The sequence below is a fragment of the Haliotis asinina genome, chromosome 2 (assembly GCF_037392515.1).
Source record: "Haliotis asinina isolate JCU_RB_2024 chromosome 2, JCU_Hal_asi_v2, whole genome shotgun sequence".
In the NCBI taxonomy this organism is placed as follows: Eukaryota; Metazoa; Mollusca; class Gastropoda; order Lepetellida; family Haliotidae; genus Haliotis; species Haliotis asinina.
In genome coordinates this window covers 63,316,979-63,338,021 of record NC_090281.1, presented here as the reverse complement: position 1 = coordinate 63,338,021, position 21,043 = coordinate 63,316,979, and the positions used below count along the sequence as shown (strand labels likewise).

The window sequence follows — 21,043 nt, the reverse complement described above, 5'->3', positions numbered from 1 at the left end:
AGTTTTAGATTCACAGGCTAATTTTACTTCTGTATCTGTGATAATCTGGTTGTTTTAATGTTGTTCGTCTGCAAGTTTTTAAGTTGTTGTTTTTATACTCTCGGTTTATGTGTCACGAATGTGTAACCTGTTAAAGTCTCGATATGGCTAAAATACTATCCAAGTGACTAGAACTCTTAACTCACTCACTCACTCACTCCATCACACGTCCTCATTAGTGGTAGCCATCCCGGTTGGAAACATAAACATTTTGTTGACGCAGGATTGGTCAAACCAGTATGAATAATTCTAGCAGCATCCAAATGTATTCTTGAAAGTTTATTTTTTACTGAAGGCAGAACAATTGTTCCAGACCTCAGGGATAACCCCCATACAAAAAGAAACTGGGTTTATTCGTTTTACATAATTCGAGCTCGATCTATATGCAGAGCAAAATCACGAAAAACATGAAGTCGAACACCATAATTATGGCGCATAATCTAGTGCAGTTTCAAGGGAATGTTCTTGTTGAACCCAGTATAATTACTCCTCTGTGGCAGGAAAGCCTCGAAGTACATATTTTCACAGACGTATGACTCTAAATCTTCTCTTCGTTCCACAGTTATTTACGAAAAACATTCCATGGCCTTCTAAAAACTGAAAATGTCTCATTTCAAATTCTGCTTACAGAATTATCAAGGTGTGTTCCAGCTGACAATAATACATGATATATAGTATATCGTTTTCAGAATTATGATTAGGCATTTGAGGCAGTTTGTATCGTAGACTTCTAAAATGAAAGTCAAAGATGGCTAGTTTCTTATTGGAAGCGGCCTCACTGAAGTGGGACCAGGATCATACGTAAGAATTATGACCATTTCAAAGGGGGTAATTTGTGGTAATTAATGAAGCATTGATAAAATAATTAGAACCTTTTCAGGGGAGGTAAATCCGTATGGTCTATGAAAGAAATTGGGTCAGGTCACCCATGCATGGGACTTACCACAATTAATATGAGGAACATCTGTACCTCTGTTCTTTACAATGTGTTTGTGTATAATACATGGAGAACAAAGAGCAAAACTGGCACTTTCAGTTCTTATATTCCCGTAACATAAGTAAATAGGTGTGTTCTGCTTTCTTAAGTCCTTCTTTGTGATCTCAGAGGACACGCTTCGTTGAACACAACCCCATTGGAGGTCTAGTGGTCATGACTCCTGCACAAGTTTGTTCCTTTTTACCTTATATTGGTGAGCTGTTACTATGCAAACCCATCTATGCTCTGCACGCACTCAAGATCAGTCCCTTCCTCGTAAGGTCGGTGGGGTAGCCTAATGGTTAAAGCATTTGCTCGTCACCCGAAGACCCGGGTTCGATTCCCAACATGGATACCATGTGCGAAGCTTATTTCTGGTGTTCCCTGCCGTTATATTGCTGGAATATTTCTAAACGTGAGGTAAAACTACAGAGATGCAAAGTGCTGGTCATACTGAGGACGTCATGGGTCTTGCAGTACTTGGAACTTCTGATCTATGTTTACAAACTGTACATGCCCCTTGGCAGAACAGGCCCTCAGCAACCCATGCTTGCCATAAAATGCGATTATGCTTGTTGAAAGAGGCGACTAACGGGATCGGGTGGTCAGGCTCGCTGAAGTTGGTTGACACGTCATCGGTTCCCAATTGCACAGGTCGATGCTCATGTTGTTGATCACTGGTTTGTCTGGTCCAGACTCGATTATTTAAATACCGTCGCCATAGAGCTTGAATATTGCAACGTAAAACTAAACTAACTCACTTACTCACAAACTGTATAGGTTGCAAGCCTTTAATAGCATTTAGGGCCTACTTCTATTTCCCTTCCAGTGCTAATGAACATGAGATCAATTAAGATGTTCATTTAAGTTCTCTAAAATTAGTGAAGGAAATAACTAGAAAAATAGCCGAAATGAGCACCAAACTCTTGCATATATGATATTAGTTTCTGCCTCTCCCCAATAAATCGATACATATTGACACAATCCATATTTTTCTATGTGTTACAGAATGCTACCAGTCTTAACTTGCCGATACCTCTCAATTTTATATCTACATACATTGTGAATGGGGATGCATTGGTGCCTACACATGCATGCACAAGCTTAGAAGTTATGGTTTATTTGTGACAATAAATAGAGATATTTTCATCAACTGACACACTTGAATCCGTATTCTCCTATCACTACCACCAATGCGCTCGCTGTACAAAATCACTATGACAGGACGCCTGTAGCGACCAGAACTGGGATCTGCAGTACAGGGTTCCGGGGTGCTATTGTTTCACCATTAACTTTATGATTTGGAAAGTTTTAGCGGAGAGTGTAGGCGAAAAAGACGAAACATGGCGATAGAAGCCGGCCAGCTCTCCTCATTAGCATCCCCATATTCATAACCATAGGTGACACTTGAAAGATGAGTCGTAGTCTACGAAACTTGTTTCAGGGTGAGTCACGTAAGCCTGGACCCCGCAATCCCACTTTTTAATTTTTCCCTCAGAGGACACTGAAACTGGGTCGTCGCAATTTCAAGCGTGGACGGTGATAGTCCGTATGCGAGCAGTGGTGTCTATAAATTTGTGTGTCAAGTAAGGAAGCTCCGACTATGGCAAGTAGTAGAAAGGTTGCAGTAGTAAGTACAGATCATTTATATTGTCAGTAATGAAATTGAAACCTAGCCTGCATTTTGAAAAACTAACTCTTCCTCATCACGTCCGGTGCACGCAGAATGTGTTCATGCTGACTGGGCTGCTGTCTATACTCATGGTAGAGGTCACAGCGTAATACATATGACGTAACAGTTTAAGATAAGGATCGGGTTAAGTAAAAAGCACAATTGTATCTGAAATGAATTCCGAAGATATTATAATACAGTGCATGAATACAAAAGGTTAGAGGGGTACGAAAGGTCATTTTTTGTATATTTCTGATTTAGAATTGTTAATATCCACGTATTTACCCCTTTCGAAAATGCTAATGACCACTTCTGAACCTGGTAATTGCCACATTTTTTTGGGTAATACCACTTGGACCAATTTTTGGTCTTATTTTTTAAACACTTCATTTACAATAAATTAAAAAACATATTTTGAGAATTTCAAGTTTGAGGAAAGAAATTTGAAAAACATCACCCAAAGTAGGGCTGTTGTGTTTAACATGTATATTCGGTAAATTAAAACATATCCCATCATTAAAGGTGCATTGATGTGGAGTAATTAATGTTTCTCGCAACGGTCTAATTATGAAACCAAGCTGCAAGTTGGTCAACGCCTGCTCCCTCGACCATGACAAACATGTGGACTGGGCTACTGCCCACACTGGCAGAATTTCTTCACCCTAAACAGTGAGAAGGGTGGATGCCCATCACATATATATATATATATATATATCTATATCCCTGGTATTCCCTGTCTGATTGTAACAAAGTATAACATTAGTGTAGGTTTTCTCTAGTGCCTAAATGGTATAGTGACTGATCCAGTTTGATCCTATTTCTGTGCTTTTTACCACGATATTTTTGTAATTTTTTAAATTTTAGGTAGCTACGCCACTGATCTCTTATCTTTGATAATAAAAACACACATTTGATTTATTTGAATCTGTAAACTAAAAACAATGACTTTGCCATTGGTAGAAAAATCTGAAAATTTTCTTTGATAGAAACTGATTATACCTATATTTACCCAAGCTCACAGCAAATGTTTATATGTAATTCTTGTAACAACAAAGTTCCATTGGTATCCTCAAAACAGTTTTCCCCCATAAGTGTTTTCAGGCTGCATGCAATACAGCAAGTACTTCTCCCTTGCTGTAACCTTCACTTGGTGGTATAAACCTATACATTATTTAAATACAATTGTAATTGTCATCATTCATTTGATGGTCGGTTAATGAATTTGTAACAGGTGTAATTTATGGTAACACCACTCATATTACTCGACAAGGTTCACTTTTGTCATTTCTCCTGTCTGGAGTAAATACTCAACCTTATAAAGTATGGTTTGATGTGGCAAATGTATTACATATTATGTAATATGTGCATGTAAGTGATGCAAGAGGGTTTGTCAGGTAAGTTACAAAAACAAACACTGATCAAAGGATTTAACCAATTACACACTAATTGAATAATCACTTTTATCTACCATTGCGGATTTGTCATTAGGCAGTGTTTTTGTGTATAGATTTACTAATCTATACCGACTACACCCTGTCATGAAGTGCGAGTGTGAAAACAACGTCCTTCCTTCAAAGAATTGACTGATTGAGTGCTCATCATTGGCTAACTGAATTACTTAGAATGGCAGACATCATGCAATTAGTTGACAAAATTGCTATCTTGGGTAACGAGAATCTGTATTACGAACAACATACACTGGGTCAAGCATAGGGCTGGTGTAAAATATGATTCATGGTGGCAGTCTATAGAATGTTTAGATATTACAGTCAAGTTATAAATTCACTCTATGTATAACTGTAAGCAGACTGCATGCTTTTTCATTACCTTTCAAAGTGCATACAAATAACATAATAAACTAATTAGGGTTATAAGACAAAATATAAAGAAAACATTGACTTCAATGTTTTTCAGTCTGAAGAGTTCTTATCTCTGATTAAACTTCAAAGTGTTTCATTTTTCATAATAATAAAGTAAAAGTGACTTCAGCAATGTTGACCAGTCTAAGCTTAAACTATCAGTTGCGCTTACAGGTGGTGCAGCAGAGGTCACAAACCAGTCACAAATTCTGGGATATCATCTGTATGCTCACAGTAGAAAAACAATAGCAAAAGGAATAACCAGTCCAGGGAAACAGCTCTGTGCTAGTGCCCCTCTAAATACATCCTTTTGTTTATCACCAGAACTGCATATTCTTGACTGCTGCAAGTGAGCATAGCTTCTAGGTTTGACTGAATTTGGATGTTATTCATCAAACCAAGTGGAAGATCTGATTTGAATGCATGCAGATGATACGATATTTACCGATAATGCAGTTTGCGCACAATGTTTGACTTTATAACAACTCTATTTCTTACAAACATTATTTCGTCTTATTGGCAGCTTTGAGAGGAATGTTGCGGCTATTATTTATAGTGTGGTTCAGTGTCACAGAGTATGAAACAAATCAAATAATATGTACATTTTTTCTCTGCAGGTAACCGGCTCCAATAAGGGTATTGGTTTCGCCATTGTTAGAGCATTGTGTAAGAGCTATGACGGAGACATCTTCCTTACATGTGAGTAATCAAATATGATGAGGGACACAAGCAAGGAACACAATTTCATTGAATTCCTTTACTTACTTTAGTGCTTTCCCCCATAGTGTGTTTGAAAAGTCCTATAGGAGGATAGTGGGGCACTTGTACATTCATCAGTCCCCTATGATAGCTGGTAGGATTCTCCATGAGAATAGTGAGTGACATTCTCGTCCCACAGAAGTTATTCCTGTCATATCTTCCTGTGTTCTAATACAGCCTTTTCATGATCCAAGTGTTCGTAATTGGTTGCAATCAGATTTAGTTGTGCAGTGAGCATGGTCATAACATGGCAGATTAATGGCTCTGACAACAGACACGCTAGCCATTAGATGTCTTGTTTGGCACATCAACAAAACTCTTTGTCGGTTGTTGGGCAATGGGGGTAGCATTGTAGTTAATGTGTTCACTCGTTATGCTGAAAACCCAGGTTCAATTCCCCACATGGGTACAATGTATGAAGCCCGTTTCTAGTGTTCATTGCTGTGATATTGCTGAAATATTGCTAAAAGCAGCGTAAAACCAAACTCACTTACTCACTCTGGTCAGTTGAATAGTGGACTCTCTATTGGCAGTTTCTGATTTTCAGCTAAACATGAAATGCCAATGTTAACTCAGTGGTGGCCAACATATTGGATGTAAGCTGATGTAACACATGTTCTGATTTGATGTAAAGAAGGGAGATAATTCATATAGTGAAATTTTGACACAAGGGGATTTTACAAGAACTGGGAAGTATGGCCATATATGACAGGGGAACCTCTATGGGGGAGAGAATGAGTGAGTGAGTGAGGTGAGGTTTACACTGCTTTTATCTAATATTTCACTGCAGGGGTCACCAGAAATGGGCTTCACACATTGCACCTATGTAGGGAATCGAACCTGGATCTTCAGCGTGACAAGCAAACACTTTTATATATATTACCACCAGGCAACCATCCCACTAGATTGACTAGATATGACTGTGTGTAAGTTTAAGATTTAGGTGTTATTTGAGACTGATTGTCCTATAATCTGTGGTTAGAATGCGGTTTTGGCCTTGAAATGCCAGGATCTCGTTAAAATCCCTGATTATGATCCTTGATTTGTCTAACCATTCCCATATGTATCTCATTAAATGGATAAACATGCACCATTTCTCACCTTCATCAAGATGACAGAGTGATTGTACTGTTCAAAGTGGTGTTTAAACCGCAACTCATTTACTATTGTGTACACCCATTATATGGGTTTTCAGATACCCAATGTCTAAACTCCTGTTTCCTTCCCAACTCACAGCTCGGGATGAAGATTGTGGCCAAACCGCCATTGTTCTCCTTGATACACCAATATAATGGGCTGTAATCCAGTCTTCTCCACACTTCTGTCTATACAAGGGCTTGAACAACATTTGATATGGTCTGACTTCATCTTGCTCCACAGCTCGGGATGAAGGTCGTGGCCAGGCTGCCATTGCTGACCTGAACAAGGAAGGCCTACAACCCAAGTTCCACCAGCTGGACATCAATGACCGGTCAAGCATAGAGCGGTTGAAGTCCTTCCTACAGACCACCTATGGGGGACTGGATGTTCTGGTCAACAATGCTGCAATTGCATACAAGGTAAAAAATCTTGTTATTATAAATAATGATGGAATAGTGTACAAGGCATAGCATCTAGGTCTTCTTATGCTTGAAAAGTGTACACAGTGTAACATGTTGTCATTAAGATGCTAGAAGAGAATATAAGATATAGCATCTAGTTATGTTTTGCTGGAAATGTGTGCTATGTATAGTGGAGTTCCAATGATCGGAAATAATGGAAAGTTTATTGAAAAAAGGATTAAAATTGATTATCGATTGTGAAAAAGCATACTTTTGGAATTGGAATTGGAATTTTGTAGTTTCAGTTTGACACACCTGAATGAAGTTAACTTCCCATTGAATATTCACAAGCAAATATGTGCTCATCAATATAAAGCTGTGCGCATAATAAAAGTTTTAACCTCTTTTATTGCTTAGTTACAATTCCACTGCCTTTCTTGTATGCATTAGTAGTTATAAAAAACATTAATTAAAAATAAACGAGGAAAGCACTAAAAATTGGAGATTCCATTGAAAATGTATATATTTTGATTAGAATCAATAATTTTTCACCACAAGATCTTCGATAATCATTAGTGAATTTTGTTTACAATTCCCAACACCAACAATGTATAACATGTTATTATTGATATGCTAGAATAGTTTGCAACACTCACTGTGTTGTTTGTGATGCTAGAATATTGTTTATGAGGAAGAACATGGTGTTATTAGTTTATGATTCTTGTATAAAACATGGAGCATAATGTTATTGGTTATTGTGCTGTTCCATTATTCTACAAGTTAAATACAAACATGTGAAGATCAGACCTGATGTTCAGTGATGCATTCTTGTCAAAAGAGGCAACTTACAGATTCAAGTGGTTGAGTCTATCGATGCTCATGCTGTTTATCACTGGATTGTCTGGGCCAGACTTGATTATTTACAGACCACTGCCATATACCTGGAATATCATTGAGAAATGCGTAAAACTCACTCACTCACTTTGATATTTCAGAATGCAGATCCAGCGCCTTTCTCAGAGCAAGCTGAAGTTACGTGTAAAACCAATTTCTGGGCCACCCTCGATGTCTGCTCTATCCTGTTCCCTCTGCTCAGGCCTCATTCCAGGTGAGACACAACGATACAGATCTTTATTTATCATAACTTTGTTGTTGCAGGGGATATAGAAACAAGTTCCGTCTGTCTGTATGTCATCTTGAGGATGTCATATTGTCTGGATCAGATCTTCTAAACTCTACATGCTAACGTCATCAAACTTGGAACACATATCAAGCATGATCCCTAGATGTGCCTTTTGGGGATTAGATCCAGATATGAATTATATTTTTTGCAGTTTATATGGAAACATAGCCAGACTGACAATGATTGAGGATGAGGATGTCATTTTGTCCAGAGCAGATCTTCCGAACTATACATGCCTGCTTCATAGGCTATACTACTTATGTCAAGCATGATCGCTAGATGTGCCTTTCGGGGCTTAGACCCAGATATGATTTTTATTTTTTGTCTTTTTCCTGGATATGTCTTTGGCTGTGAGTATGAGGAGGCCATCTTTTCTGGGGCAAATCTCCTAGACAATACATGCCAGCTTCATCAAACTTTGTACACATATTAAGCATGATTCCTAGATGTGCCTTTTGAGGATTACATTCAGATGTGAACTTTGTTTCTATGGAACATTACTTAGGCTGTGGCTTTGAGTATGTCAACTTGTCCGGGGCAGTTCTCCCATACTTTAGTTTTATCAAACTTGGTACACATGTTTGCCATGTTCACCATGATCCCTAGAGAGCCTTTTGAGGGGTTGCACAAGTGTGTGAATTTCATTTTTGTGGTTTCCATGACAACAAGTTTGAGTTTGCCTGAAATTGGTGGTTGTGCTCTTTTCCAGAGCGGAACTTTAAGCCTGTTCACCATTTCTTCTTCACATGTGGGTCTGGTGGTATATTGGTGCCTTTTGGTAGGTTTGGATTTCTGAACCTATTTATTTTTATGTTTCCATGGCAACAAGTTTGACCTCTACTGAATTTGTTGTTCTTTTCCAGAGTAGAACTGTAAAACCTTACAATACTCTCCTTCCACTCTGCTATATGCACACCAAAACACTGACATACTGTAATCATTATTGAAGAGTATTTTGCCATTGTGGGAGATATTGATGACTTTGTCTTCTTGTTGCTTATGGTTTCCATGGTTACTGATTACTCATCACACCTGTAGGTTCCACTGATATAATTGCAGGTCAGTGTTTGGCATAACCATATATGTGCTATTCATTTATGTGGTCCATACCTGAAGGGCAGGAGGACCTCAAACACAGTCTTTGGTCATGGACCTGTTTCCTCAGAAAGAAAATATAGAGCAGTTCAAACCAATTTATCAAAGTCAGTTTTTGTTTGACAGGGTTGTGAATGTCTCCAGCTTCGCATCTCAAATGGCGCTCCAGAAATGCTCTCCAGCCATTCAACGACGTTTTACGGACCCCAGCCTGAAAATGGAAGATCTCGAGCAGATCATGTGCGAGTTTGTAGAGTAAGTCTTAGAACAATATGCGGTGAAATGACATGGGATGACATGACTGTCTCAACTGATACTGTCCTATACAGAGGGGAGGTGTGGTGGCCTCGTGGTTAAAGGATCTACTTGTCACTTGTCCTGAGTTTGTTTGCTCACAATGATACAGTGTGTGAAGGCCATTCCTGGTGTTCCCTGCCATGATGTTGCTGGAATAGCAAAGTAAAACTATACTCACTCACTCACTCACTCACTCACTCACTCACTCACTCACTCACTCACTCACTCACTCACTCACTCACTCACTCACTCACTCACTCACTCACTCACTCACTCACTCACTCACTCACTCACTCACTCACTCACGCTTATGCAGTTGATCACTAGATTGTCAGGTCCAGACTTGAATATTTGCCAACTGCCGCAATATATAGCTAGAATAGTGCTGAGTGCGGCATAAAACTAAAGTCACTCATTCTAGTGGTACGAAGGGTAGCAAAAAGAGATGTCAGTCAAAACATAACTAGTTCTGTAACTAGTGACATCGTATGAAGTGATGTTGGTTAATTCCAAAAAGTCGAAAGTCTCATGCATTTATCCAACATAGTTTTACCAGTACGTCATAATATGCTGCACTAAAATATGTATTGCAATGTTTTTTCTGAGAGCCAGTGTATTGGGTGAAGAACATACATGAAGTTTTTGTAATTATCTATATGGTTTTAATTAAAATCTACACACATTTGCATTTACAGCAATTGTTTGTTTTGTCAGTGACAAAAATACAGAACCAAATGTTCTAATCTTAGACAGTGAATATGTATTCCTTGTCTGCAGATATATTTCTGGTTGTGTATTAGGCTTTGTATTAATAAATGGAAACTGTTCTAGGTGTACTCAGTTTGCTTCGTCTTACCGTTTGGACTCTGTAGTACTCTTTTACTGCTCTTTCAGCACTAGCACTGTCTCTGTTGATACAGGTAAATTTCTTTCAAAACTCTCGCAGCATTATTATATTGCACTGACCCGAGATTAAAATATCTCCCATGCCTATCCAAGGTTAATCACTATTCAGGGAAACTCTTGTGTAATGTATTAAATGGAAATAATGAGGATAAGTTATGAGCACTCACTCACTCGCTGACTTGGTTGGCACATGTCATCGGTTCCCAATTATTTACAGACTGCCGTCATATAGCTGGAATATTGCTGAGTGCAGCGTAAAACTAAACTCACTCAATCACTCACTATATTACATTGTCAGTTGTGATCTATATTTCCAGTGCTGCCAAGATGGGCAAACACCAGGACATAGGCTTCCCCAACAGTGCTTATGGAATGTCTAAGGTTGCAGTCACTGTGATGACCTTCATCCAGGATAGAAAAATCAGCAAGGACTCGAGAGAGGACATCGTCATAAATGCGGTGAGGGCCTAGTTTAACTGTATCGATGCTTGATGCACTATTTAATCAAACTGCTATTCATGTCGTTTACACACGTGAGACTGGAAGAGGAAGTCAGAAAAAGCATCTTTATGGCATATACTGTAAGCCATGAAATTACTGATGAACCACTATTAGCTGAACTGGGACCTGACAAATGTCCCCAATTTGCATATATAGGAACACCCTCCAAAACGTTCCATTTGCAAAATGAGGGAAACAGGTTGTCGTCTAAAACTAGAAAAGTTCAGTTACCTCCTGCGAATCATGTTTTGATTGTCATATCATACTAAGTATGTGTACACCTAAAGGTCACATGCAACCAAAAAATCAAACATAATTAAAACACAATGATCACTTATTCACGACACAAAATATACATTGCTGATTGCGAAAAAAACAAATAAACATAATTATGAGCGTTCAGTCACAATTCAAAAGTGCAATATTTTGTACTTGGGCTTACTTGCTTCGAAACAAAGCCCTCAGGAGACAGAACCCTGTCGTAGCGGGTGGACGTGCTCGCAAGTGTAACAACAGCTTCCGATTGGATGGTTCATTTGCTGATATGCTGAGGACTCGTATGTACAAAAAGATGATCTGTTTGATGGGCATTTTAGAAGTATGGCGAGTCACAAGAAAGTAGGATTCTCTGTGGATAGTAACTTCTTTTATTGTACTTGATAAGTCGTTTTATTGTGGATTCATATACCGTTGTCAAACAAAATCATATTCACTGGAAGACATTGTTATCCATAAAGAATGTATATAGAGATGTTGAATTTTGTAAATACAAGCTCTCTGAATTTGCGTTTGATCCAATCAAAAATCACATCAGTAGAGATGGTGAACTGCTGCATGGATGGAAACTGTCATTCATCCAAGTACAAAGCAGTACTTGAAACTGACAAGAGTTTGCACCAGTTTATTGCGTATAGAATGATAGGTGTTAAGTTCAAATTGCATGTGGTCAATGGTTGAAGTTGTGTATTGTATATTGTCTTTAGCAGACAGGCAGGCAGACATATGGGTGTCAATAAACCAGACATTGAGCTTTATCAGTGACAGAGGCTGCTTACCACAATCAACAAGGTTTTTTTTATGTAATGAGTAGATTATTTACTTGTTTGTACACAAGCAAGATTAGACTATACTGCTCACGACCTCATAGTTAGGGCATGCATACTGTTTCAAGCTCCGCGAACCTATTCACTGCACATGCGTTATGGACGCAGTGCAGCACAGGTGTTGAAACCAGTTTTCCCCCCAGCGCTAGGGGAAATTTAGTGAAACGTTTCAACTCCGATTTCTCACGCTTTTTTTTCATCTCGTTTTTTCAACTTTATAGGTTGAATTGGCATTTTTGATGATTTGTTTCGGTAAGTGCATACCGAAAGGTACCAGAATCTGCAAAGTTGTGTTTTACGTTGCATGTGACCTTTAATCATCGATCTACCTGTAGCAACCAAGCATATTTGTCTAGATTCCCTGCCCCACCTATTTGTCTCAAACGCGTTTACTGTGTAGGCTCATTGAATACGTGTCACAAATTAAATACGAGTCCAAGGATCTAGGATCAAATGCATCATGAAATTAGTTCTAGCTCAGAAATTTGTGTTGATGATAAAATGTGACACCCTGAAATTTTGATGTTGTTCATTTTACCAAATAACCTGGATTGAACTTGTTAAGTAAAAGACAGAAATGAACGGACAATATTTTGATTACACTGCCATGTTTGATCACATGGCTCCTTCCTACCACTTGTCTTATGAGAACATTGATGAATGTAGTCCGACTTTAAAGATTTGAAAGGTGAGCAAAGATCACAAAATGATCCTGCATGGTTGGAGAATATCTGGCCTGGCTGGTGTGCCTGAGTGATCTTAAACAATGATTGTAACCAGTGATAATTACATGACTTGAGACACCTGTAATTAGGAAGTGACCTGTTTTGGTGTAATGTGTACGGTGAACGCTTCCTCTGTTGTTACATACCAGTAATTTGCCGATGATGACATTCAGTGGATATCAATTAGTGTTATGGAAATTAGTGCTCTTTTGTCAATTAATTTTATGTGAGATGTCTAAATTGATGTTATATCCAGTATTGTCAGTGTATGAAACTCCTAAAAAAGCCAGGAACCCTACACGGCTGATGACAAAATAATGTTGCCGGCCCTGTTGACATGTAACCATCCCTGTATTAAAAATGGGAAACTGAGATATGGTATTAATATAATGTAATTAATGAATATGTAGTGAGGTAAACTTAAACATGTGCAAAAGCAAATTTAATAAAACCATAACCTGGTGGTCAGTGTTCCTTTAGTGTCACTGCCATCTGAATCAGAAAAGCGGAAAAAAACGATTTCATTGGCTGAAAGGATTATCTAGACCAATCACATTTAGTGTTAGATAAATGGGTAGGTTGATCTGTGGAAGTTACGATTTGACTGATCATGAACTATACAGCCATTGTCAAACTACCACAATTGTAAATAATTTTTGAAATATTTCACCTAGTCAGTGTCATAGTCAAATATGTACTCTTTGAAAATCTATTGGCCAACAGTGCTGGCTATAAAATAAAGTTGTAAGCCCGTCATATAACTAGCAAGCAGCGGGCCGCTGGGCAGATGCAATTTCATACAGTGGTATTGTTATGATGAATGCTAAACTGAAGACAATAAAGACGACAAAGAACTTACATTTTCTAACTGTTATTACGTTCTCATCACTGACGTGTGTCATGATGAATGCTAAACTGAAGACAATAAAGACGGCAAAGAACTTACATTTTCTAACTGTTATTAAGTTCTCATGACTGACGTGTGTCATGATGAATGCTAAACTGAAGACAATAAAGACGGCAAAGAACTTACATTTTCTAACTGTTATTAAGTTCTCATGACTGACGTGTGTCATGATGAATGCTAAACTGAAGACAATAAAGACGACAAAGAACTTACATTTTCTAACTGTTATTAAGTTCTCATGACTGACGTTTGTCATGATGAATGCTAAACTGAAGACAATAAAGACGACAAAGAACTTACATTTTCTAACTGTTATTAAGTTCTCATGACTGACGTGTGTCATGATAATGCAAGAAGAATACAAACGCATTTGTCACATAAATAACATCCTCACATTAATTTTATGATTTACAGTACTAACCTTTGCAACAACTGCAGTCAGTGGTGGCTGATTGCTCAATGTCTTTATTGTTTCTTGATGCTGATTGGTCAAATGTTTCAGTGCTGTCCGGGCTATGTGGATACAGACATGTCGAGTCACAAAGGGCCAAAGACCATCGATCAAGGTGAGCAGTTTTTCTCGAATAACTCAGAAACACCTGATAAAAGACAACTAGAGATTGGTTTGGATGCAGTTGTGTGTTTGGCTTTTATTCTCTACATTTCCCTCTTTGTCATCACGGGCGCTGGAGTAGACTAGTGGTTAAATTGTTTGCTCGTCATGCTAAAGACCTGGGTTTGATTCCCCATATGGATACTATATATGAAGCCCGTTTCTGGTGTTCCCCACCGTGACATTGCTGGAAAATAGCTTAGAGCAGCATAAAACTAAACTTACTCACTCACACCTTGTCATCTAGTGACAAGAAATATGTCCTATTTTCCCAAGTGATGTAGACGTTGAACTATTTGTTCCAGGTGCAGACACCCCAGTCTATCTGGCTCTCCTTCCTCCAAATACCACGTCTCCAAAAGGAGACTTCGTCTCTGATAGAGCCATTCAAAAGTGGGGATAATCTGTCCCCAGAACCTGTATATATGGAATGCACTGTGGTATATGCAAGCTTCCAGCATATGTAGCAACAGTTGTATATGGATTGTTATGGTGTGTGAACTGTTCCGGTATATAAATTTAGCTTCACATAGGCAGGGTGAAAAGCTTCCAAATAGTAGTTTGCAAATTGTAGCCAACAGAACTGTCAGGCAAAATATAGTTCTTAAAATCTGGATCAGAGAAAATTACAAACATCTACTAGAGTATTAGGGTGAAAACAGGTGCCTAAACTCAGTAGTTATAGCTGTTTCTTGTTTTCCTTCAGCTTTCACCACCCTAAAATATGTTTGTAAAGGTTTTTATATATTTTTTCAGACATACATATTTGATTACCGCCACTTACTTAGACTTGACATAACATTACGAGGGACACTGTCTTCTAGTTGTCATGACAACCTAATGCCAATGGCTGATGAAGACTGTAATACGATCATGTGACTACAGTCATTTTCCAGTGAGGGTTAAAATCTCAGTCATACTCACTGAACTAGTTTTAACTTCTGGGAACCTTTTTTAAAATGGTTATATATATTTTTTCAAGTAATTCCAGCTAAAAAAGGAGTATTTTTTGGAGTGGAATGGGACACCGAATGGCAGGGTATTTGTGTACTTTTTGCAAGTGGATCAGTGGTCATGATTTTCCTAAGCCATCAAGTCATCATCTGTCATAGTTTGTGCTCATGATACTAAACATTTTGTGTCTGGTTTTTTTAGAAACTTTTTTACTACTTAAATTATGTGGAATGAACATCCTTTATGATGAACAGTGACAGTGATTGTAATTTCAGGTGACACTCAATTATCTGGACACACAGTTTTCAGATATTGTCTAGATAATCAACTTTCCAGTTGCTTGTTACCTCCAAAGGTCCTGGTGTCTTTGCTAGGATAAGATTTTTAAAATTTACAAAAATTGAGAACGTCCTTGTACTCAAAATGAATCGCACTACCCTAAATGGTGATTTATCATTCTTTAAAGCATTTTGAGTTAGGGGCATCTCAGTTTTTAAAAAAAATACCAAATCTTTTATCCTCACAGGGTGGTTATCTTCCCCTACCCAAATTCTTCAGAGACCAAAAAGTGAAAGCACATAATGCACGAGAGTATTTCAGTATTATGCTCAGTAAAATGATTAAGTCACATCCCATCACTTCTAAATTGTATTTCTGTCCTGTTTGGCCATGATTTTTATGCATGTAAATGTGTCTTTGTTCTGACAAAGAAACAAAGCCAAAAATATATTCCAATGTCATGTTATCTTAGTTGCAGCTTTTTCTATTTTTATTTGAAATGATATACACCAAACTGTTATTTTGTAAACATTGCCATTAGTATATCAGTAATGAAATTTTTATTTGAAATGATATACACCACACTATTATTTTGTAAACCTCACCATTAATATATCCGTAATGAAATTAGTTTTTACAATACAATCCCAGGTCAAGACATTCAGTGAACATTTTGTATATCAAATATATGAAATAACATAATTAAATTAACATTGCAAACATCCCAATTATTTTGAATGCAAGACAATGAATTGCAAAACAAGATGTGAAATAAATATTGCTAAACAAACATCAGTCCTGGTGATTAAACTTCACTGTTTGAAGAGCAGAATATAGTGCATCCTCCATATCTCCAGGGTATACGTTCCAATAAGTCTCCACTATACGTAGAGGCATCTACGGCTCTGCCCGATAAATTTATTACCTCCCTTGACTGGCTTTTTATCCAATCAGGTGTCTACGCTAGGAAGTTGAGCGAACCATTCACAACTCACTCTCGCCGATTGGCTACTGTGAGAATGCGGAGCCAGCAAAGGGAGGTAATAAAATTATCGTGCCGACCCGTAGATGCGTCCAGGGTATAGTGGAGACTTTTCGGAACGTATACCCTGGAGATATCGAGGATGAATATAGTGTTGCCTGAAATTGTTTGCAATTTTATTGATCATAGTCAATGCTACAAACTATCAATCTATTTCTTATTGTAGGGTGTTAATGGACCATACTTTCGATTGGACTTTTTAAAACATTATTAAATGAAAATCCTTGATGAGATGTACCATTCTGGTCTTCAAAATTCGGCTTATCTACGGTATTGTACAGTACGTTGTTGATGGTTGTGTATAAGAATTTATGAACAAGTACTGCAATCTCTCTTTATAGTATTAGTAGTCAAGCATTCTCAATGAATTTGCATCTGTTGATATTCAATTATGGGTAATGAATCTATTATCAGTGGCTGGACTGTTGGTTTGATGATGTTTATTGGGTAGAACATCACTGTTGTTTGATATTATTGACATCTTATTGACAGACAGATTTGTTTCTGTAATTCTAGGCCAGGGCCCATAATGTAGGTATATTGGTACATCATGATACATGTATATACATGCTTGAGTGTAATAAATACCAGATAAAACATTATAATATGTTGTTGCAAGTGACAGAGGTTAACAAGTGGTGCAAGACAAATTTAGTCTGGTGGACTTATCATGATTGTGATTTACTGGTATGCAGGAAGGAATGCATTCTTGTATTATATCTACATATTGATACATTTGTATAAAATGCAGGCACAATATAAACATCATATTGTAGATGAATGAATATTAGTACAGAGGATAAAGTGAATTCCACATTTTTAGTATCAGATATGATCCTAGGTTTCTTTTTCTTGAGAGAGGGTACGCAGATGTTGTCTAGTGTGTTTAAGTTGTTACAAGACAATAGCCTAATAACAATATCAAAACTCTGCTTAGCAAGTTTACATGCCTGATATCTTCATATCTCTCTTATATTAACACATTAATAGTGACATTAATGGTGACATTGTAAAGGCAAAATGATGACATTACATTGCACATGCCTAACTAATGGTACTGTGAATAGATCTGACACATCATTGTTGCATTAGGACATACTATTGATGTTATTTGCATGTTGCTAAACTGTTATTGTATTATGACATACTGTTGATGTTATTTGCATGTTGCTAAACTGTTATTGTATTATGACATACTGTTGATGTTATTTGCATGTACCGGTAGCTCTCAACCTCACTCTTCATTGGACTGTTATTGATCCAAGTAGCCCAACTTGCCTAGCTTGACAGATATTATTTACACCTAAAACTTGCATTCGGGATGGTTCAGAAAACCAAAACCCTGGAGGCGATGACATACCAGACCAGCCATTTAGTTTTCTGAGAGGTTATTATAAGAAGAACTATATTTGTCACAAAAAATATTTTTGAAAAATAATCATGCTTAGTCCTTCTGTGTGTCAGTTAAACTTGACATGACATATTAAAAATATATTCATACTGAGTTGAACTTCTTGACAGGGTATTTTTCTGGCTCATTGTGCCATGTGTTTGTGAAGTTGATCTGTTGTCAACATTGTTTTCAGTGTTGTATTTGTTCTATACAATACTTAGATGTGTTTTGCTATTGATATGGGATTTTACTTGAAGGACATTTGATAAACTTGTTTGGATTTTTGTTGAACAGGTGTTGCCAATAAAGTCTTGAATGCAAACCAGTGTGAGAATTTAACTATCTTCTGATGCCAGTTGTTGGAGACAACTAGGTTGTGATACTAGTATTGAGTTCAGGTGACTCGGACACCACACGGAACATCCATTTTCACCCAACACATCAATTAATGTTTAATCACGAATAACAGAAAATTTACTGCAACAAAGGAATTTGCTGTGTATACACACAGGTGAACTGTAATGTAAATATACTTTGCTCACTTATAGGAAGACTGGTCATTTGTCTCTCTGTTGTGCAGTACTATTAACCCTACAGTTTGCTTGTGGTATAGACTTGTATACTGGACAAAAATAGTTAGGGATATATGTAATTTTTGAAATTATGAATAATGATCTATCTTCTCACTGATACACTGATCAATCAATCATACAAATGCCAGTATCCCTAACTTACTTTGTCCAGTATATGACACTGAACACGATAACATACTCTATCCAATGAAATGGACTTCAGACATATCAATAACTCTTTTCTTCCCCTCAAGGGCTTAAAGCTAAGGATTCCTGTACTGACTTCCACACAGCAAACAGGTCCATTCTTTACATTAAGCTGAGCCATAATTCATGAGAAGGTCTCTGGAAACAATGTAGAACCACATGTAATGTTATGTACTTGTTCAGTTATGTCTAGCTGAATTTTTAAATGATGACACACTGAGATCACAACCTTGTGTGTCCATCACTGCAACATAGATGATGCCACCCAACCCGTGACTGTCCGGGTTACAGTACTAATCTTCAGTAACCCATGCTAATCATAAGAGGCGAGTAATGGGATTGGGTGGTCAACCTCACTGACATGTTTGACCCATGCCATTGATTCCCAGTTGCACATATTGATGCTTATGTTGTTGATCACTGGATTGTCTGGACCAGACTCAATTATTTACAGACCCCTGTCATATAGCTGGAATATTGATAAGTGCTGCATAAAACTAGACTCACTTACTAAATTCACTGCTGGAGGATTGACATTAGAAAACTTCAGTGCACAGATCTTGGTTTCATAATTGTAGTTCACCGATTGGTATGTCTGAAATGTCTATGTTGGCTACGAATAGAGCCTATGCCTTCTCTTCCGGATAAAGATCTTGTTTTTTCGCTTTCTTTCCAGTTTCTCTCTCTATTCTAGTGATGGTGCTCCGTATTGCTTTGTATTGCTCCGTATTGCTTTGTATTGCTCCGTATTGCTTCGTATTGCTCCGTATTGCTCCATATTGCTTCGTATTGCTCCGTATTGCTATCGTGTGTAGAATATTTGTTTGTGCATGCTTTGGGTTCGCCAAGGATTCTTGTATTGCGATGGAGATTCTGGAAACAACAAATTGTGCAGAGCCTTCCCATACAGTCGTACAGGATACTTTGGCATTCATGCAAATGCTGTTTTTGCGTTGGATTTAGCCAAACACAAACATATCGTCTACAAATGTAGATAGCCCTTCCAAAAGGTTGTAAATTGGTGTAGACCGCCAGCAAAATAGTCAACACGGGCGATCTCCGACACCAGATTGTTGTGTACAGTATTTTATAGGAGGAGATGTACTCCTACAGAATTTTTTACCCGCAGGCCCATATTTTGGAAAGTCGTTTTGGTTGCCATCTTCTACTCAATGTAGTGCTATACACTGGAATTACCAAATTCAAATTGGAAACTTTCCACTACTTTTGTTGGGGAGAACAAAAAAATGTGAAAAGGTAGTACCAATCCTGGTAGTCCTGGCCATTTATGTGCTCTCGATAACCGGGAAAATAATAGGGAGACCAAGAGTGGTATACACACTTGCTGTGAAAGGTTAGTGCTGAACATAGCTTTATTTCACAAATAAAGCTTTACAGCAGCTAAGGATAAACGTGATATCGTACTCCCATCATACATACTACTCAGGTTTATTGAAAAAGCAGGTATGCCGCCACACACAAATCAACAGAACCTTGCAGGGGTAGGCTCAATGCTGGATAGTCTGTTGCAGCATTTGCAAGACCCTATCCTCCACCATACCGCTATATGGCGACGGTCTCTACATAGTCGAGTCTGAACCAGACAATCCTGTGATCAACAGCACGAATATCAATCTGCGTAAATGAGAACCGATGACAAGTGTCAACCAAGTCACTGAGCCTGACCGCGCGATCCCGTTACTCGCCTTTCACGACAAGCATGGGTTGCTGAGGATCAGTTCTTGAGCGCATCTCCATTGGTCCAACCACACAGTAGTTCCAGAAACCTAATGATAAAGCATAATATGACTGACACCAGATGGCACGGCAAATAATCAACCTGGTTGCCCTACTAGGGGTCGAGTCCTGGGAAGACTGCGAGTCGCATATGCGACAGGTATATCATCAGTCTGCAGTATCCCTCATCTTATCAACAATGTCATGCACCTCTGGTCAGCTGACACCTGCGTTACTTAAATGACAGACAGCTGACCAGCACGACTCCCCCTTCTGCTGGTCACTGTAACAACAGTCCAGGGTCTCATTTCACAAAGCACTAAGGTGATCGTAAGTCATTAAGATAACCTTAGTGCAGTGTTAAAGAACGGGAGCTGGGGTTAACCTAAGTAAAGGTTGCTTCATGAAAGGAGCCGCAGTTGCTGTTATATTGAGGACACTGAAGATTTAGATACGAGTATATTGACCAACTGCCATTCCAACGTGGCAAAGCTAAGGCTCAACTTGAAATCTGATTACAAATAATAGCCGATTTGCAGTTTGAGTTTAATTTTTTCACCCCACCCCTGGAGCATTGTAGAAGAATACCACGTCTGATCTTGCCCCGGCGCTTCTCCTTGACTGACTGTCGCACTTGCCTCAACAAGTTAGCGTAATATTCCCCATTCATTGTTCTTCCTTTC

At 38.2% G+C, this 21,043-nt stretch overlaps 1 protein-coding gene across 1 annotated transcript; it reads left to right on the top strand.

Moving 5' to 3' along the window:
• Positions 1 to 2,499: 2,499 nt before the first annotated feature.
• LOC137274124 (carbonyl reductase [NADPH] 1-like) lies at positions 2,500 to 18,169 on the top strand. Its single transcript, XM_067807135.1, has 8 exons — positions 2,500 to 2,645; positions 5,164 to 5,245; positions 6,686 to 6,864; positions 7,842 to 7,954; positions 9,251 to 9,379; positions 10,645 to 10,786; positions 14,066 to 14,129; positions 14,482 to 18,169. Exons 1-8 carry the CDS (start codon positions 2,619 to 2,621, stop codon positions 14,577 to 14,579), a joined length of 834 nt encoding a protein of 277 aa, XP_067663236.1. The 5' UTR covers positions 2,500 to 2,618; the 3' UTR covers positions 14,580 to 18,169.
• The last annotated feature ends 2,874 nt before the right edge of the window (positions 18,170 to 21,043 follow it).

Coding starts and splice junctions, on each gene's coding strand:
- LOC137274124 (XM_067807135.1), top strand. CDS start 2,619: ATGGCAAGTAGTAGAAAGGTTGCAGTA. Junction 6,865..7,841: donor ATGCTGCAATTGCATACAAG/GTAAAAAATCTT, acceptor TTGATATTTCAG/AATGCAGATCCAGCGCCTTT. Junction 10,787..14,065: donor AGGACATCGTCATAAATGCG/GTGAGGGCCTAG, acceptor CAAATGTTTCAG/TGCTGTCCGGGCTATGTGGA.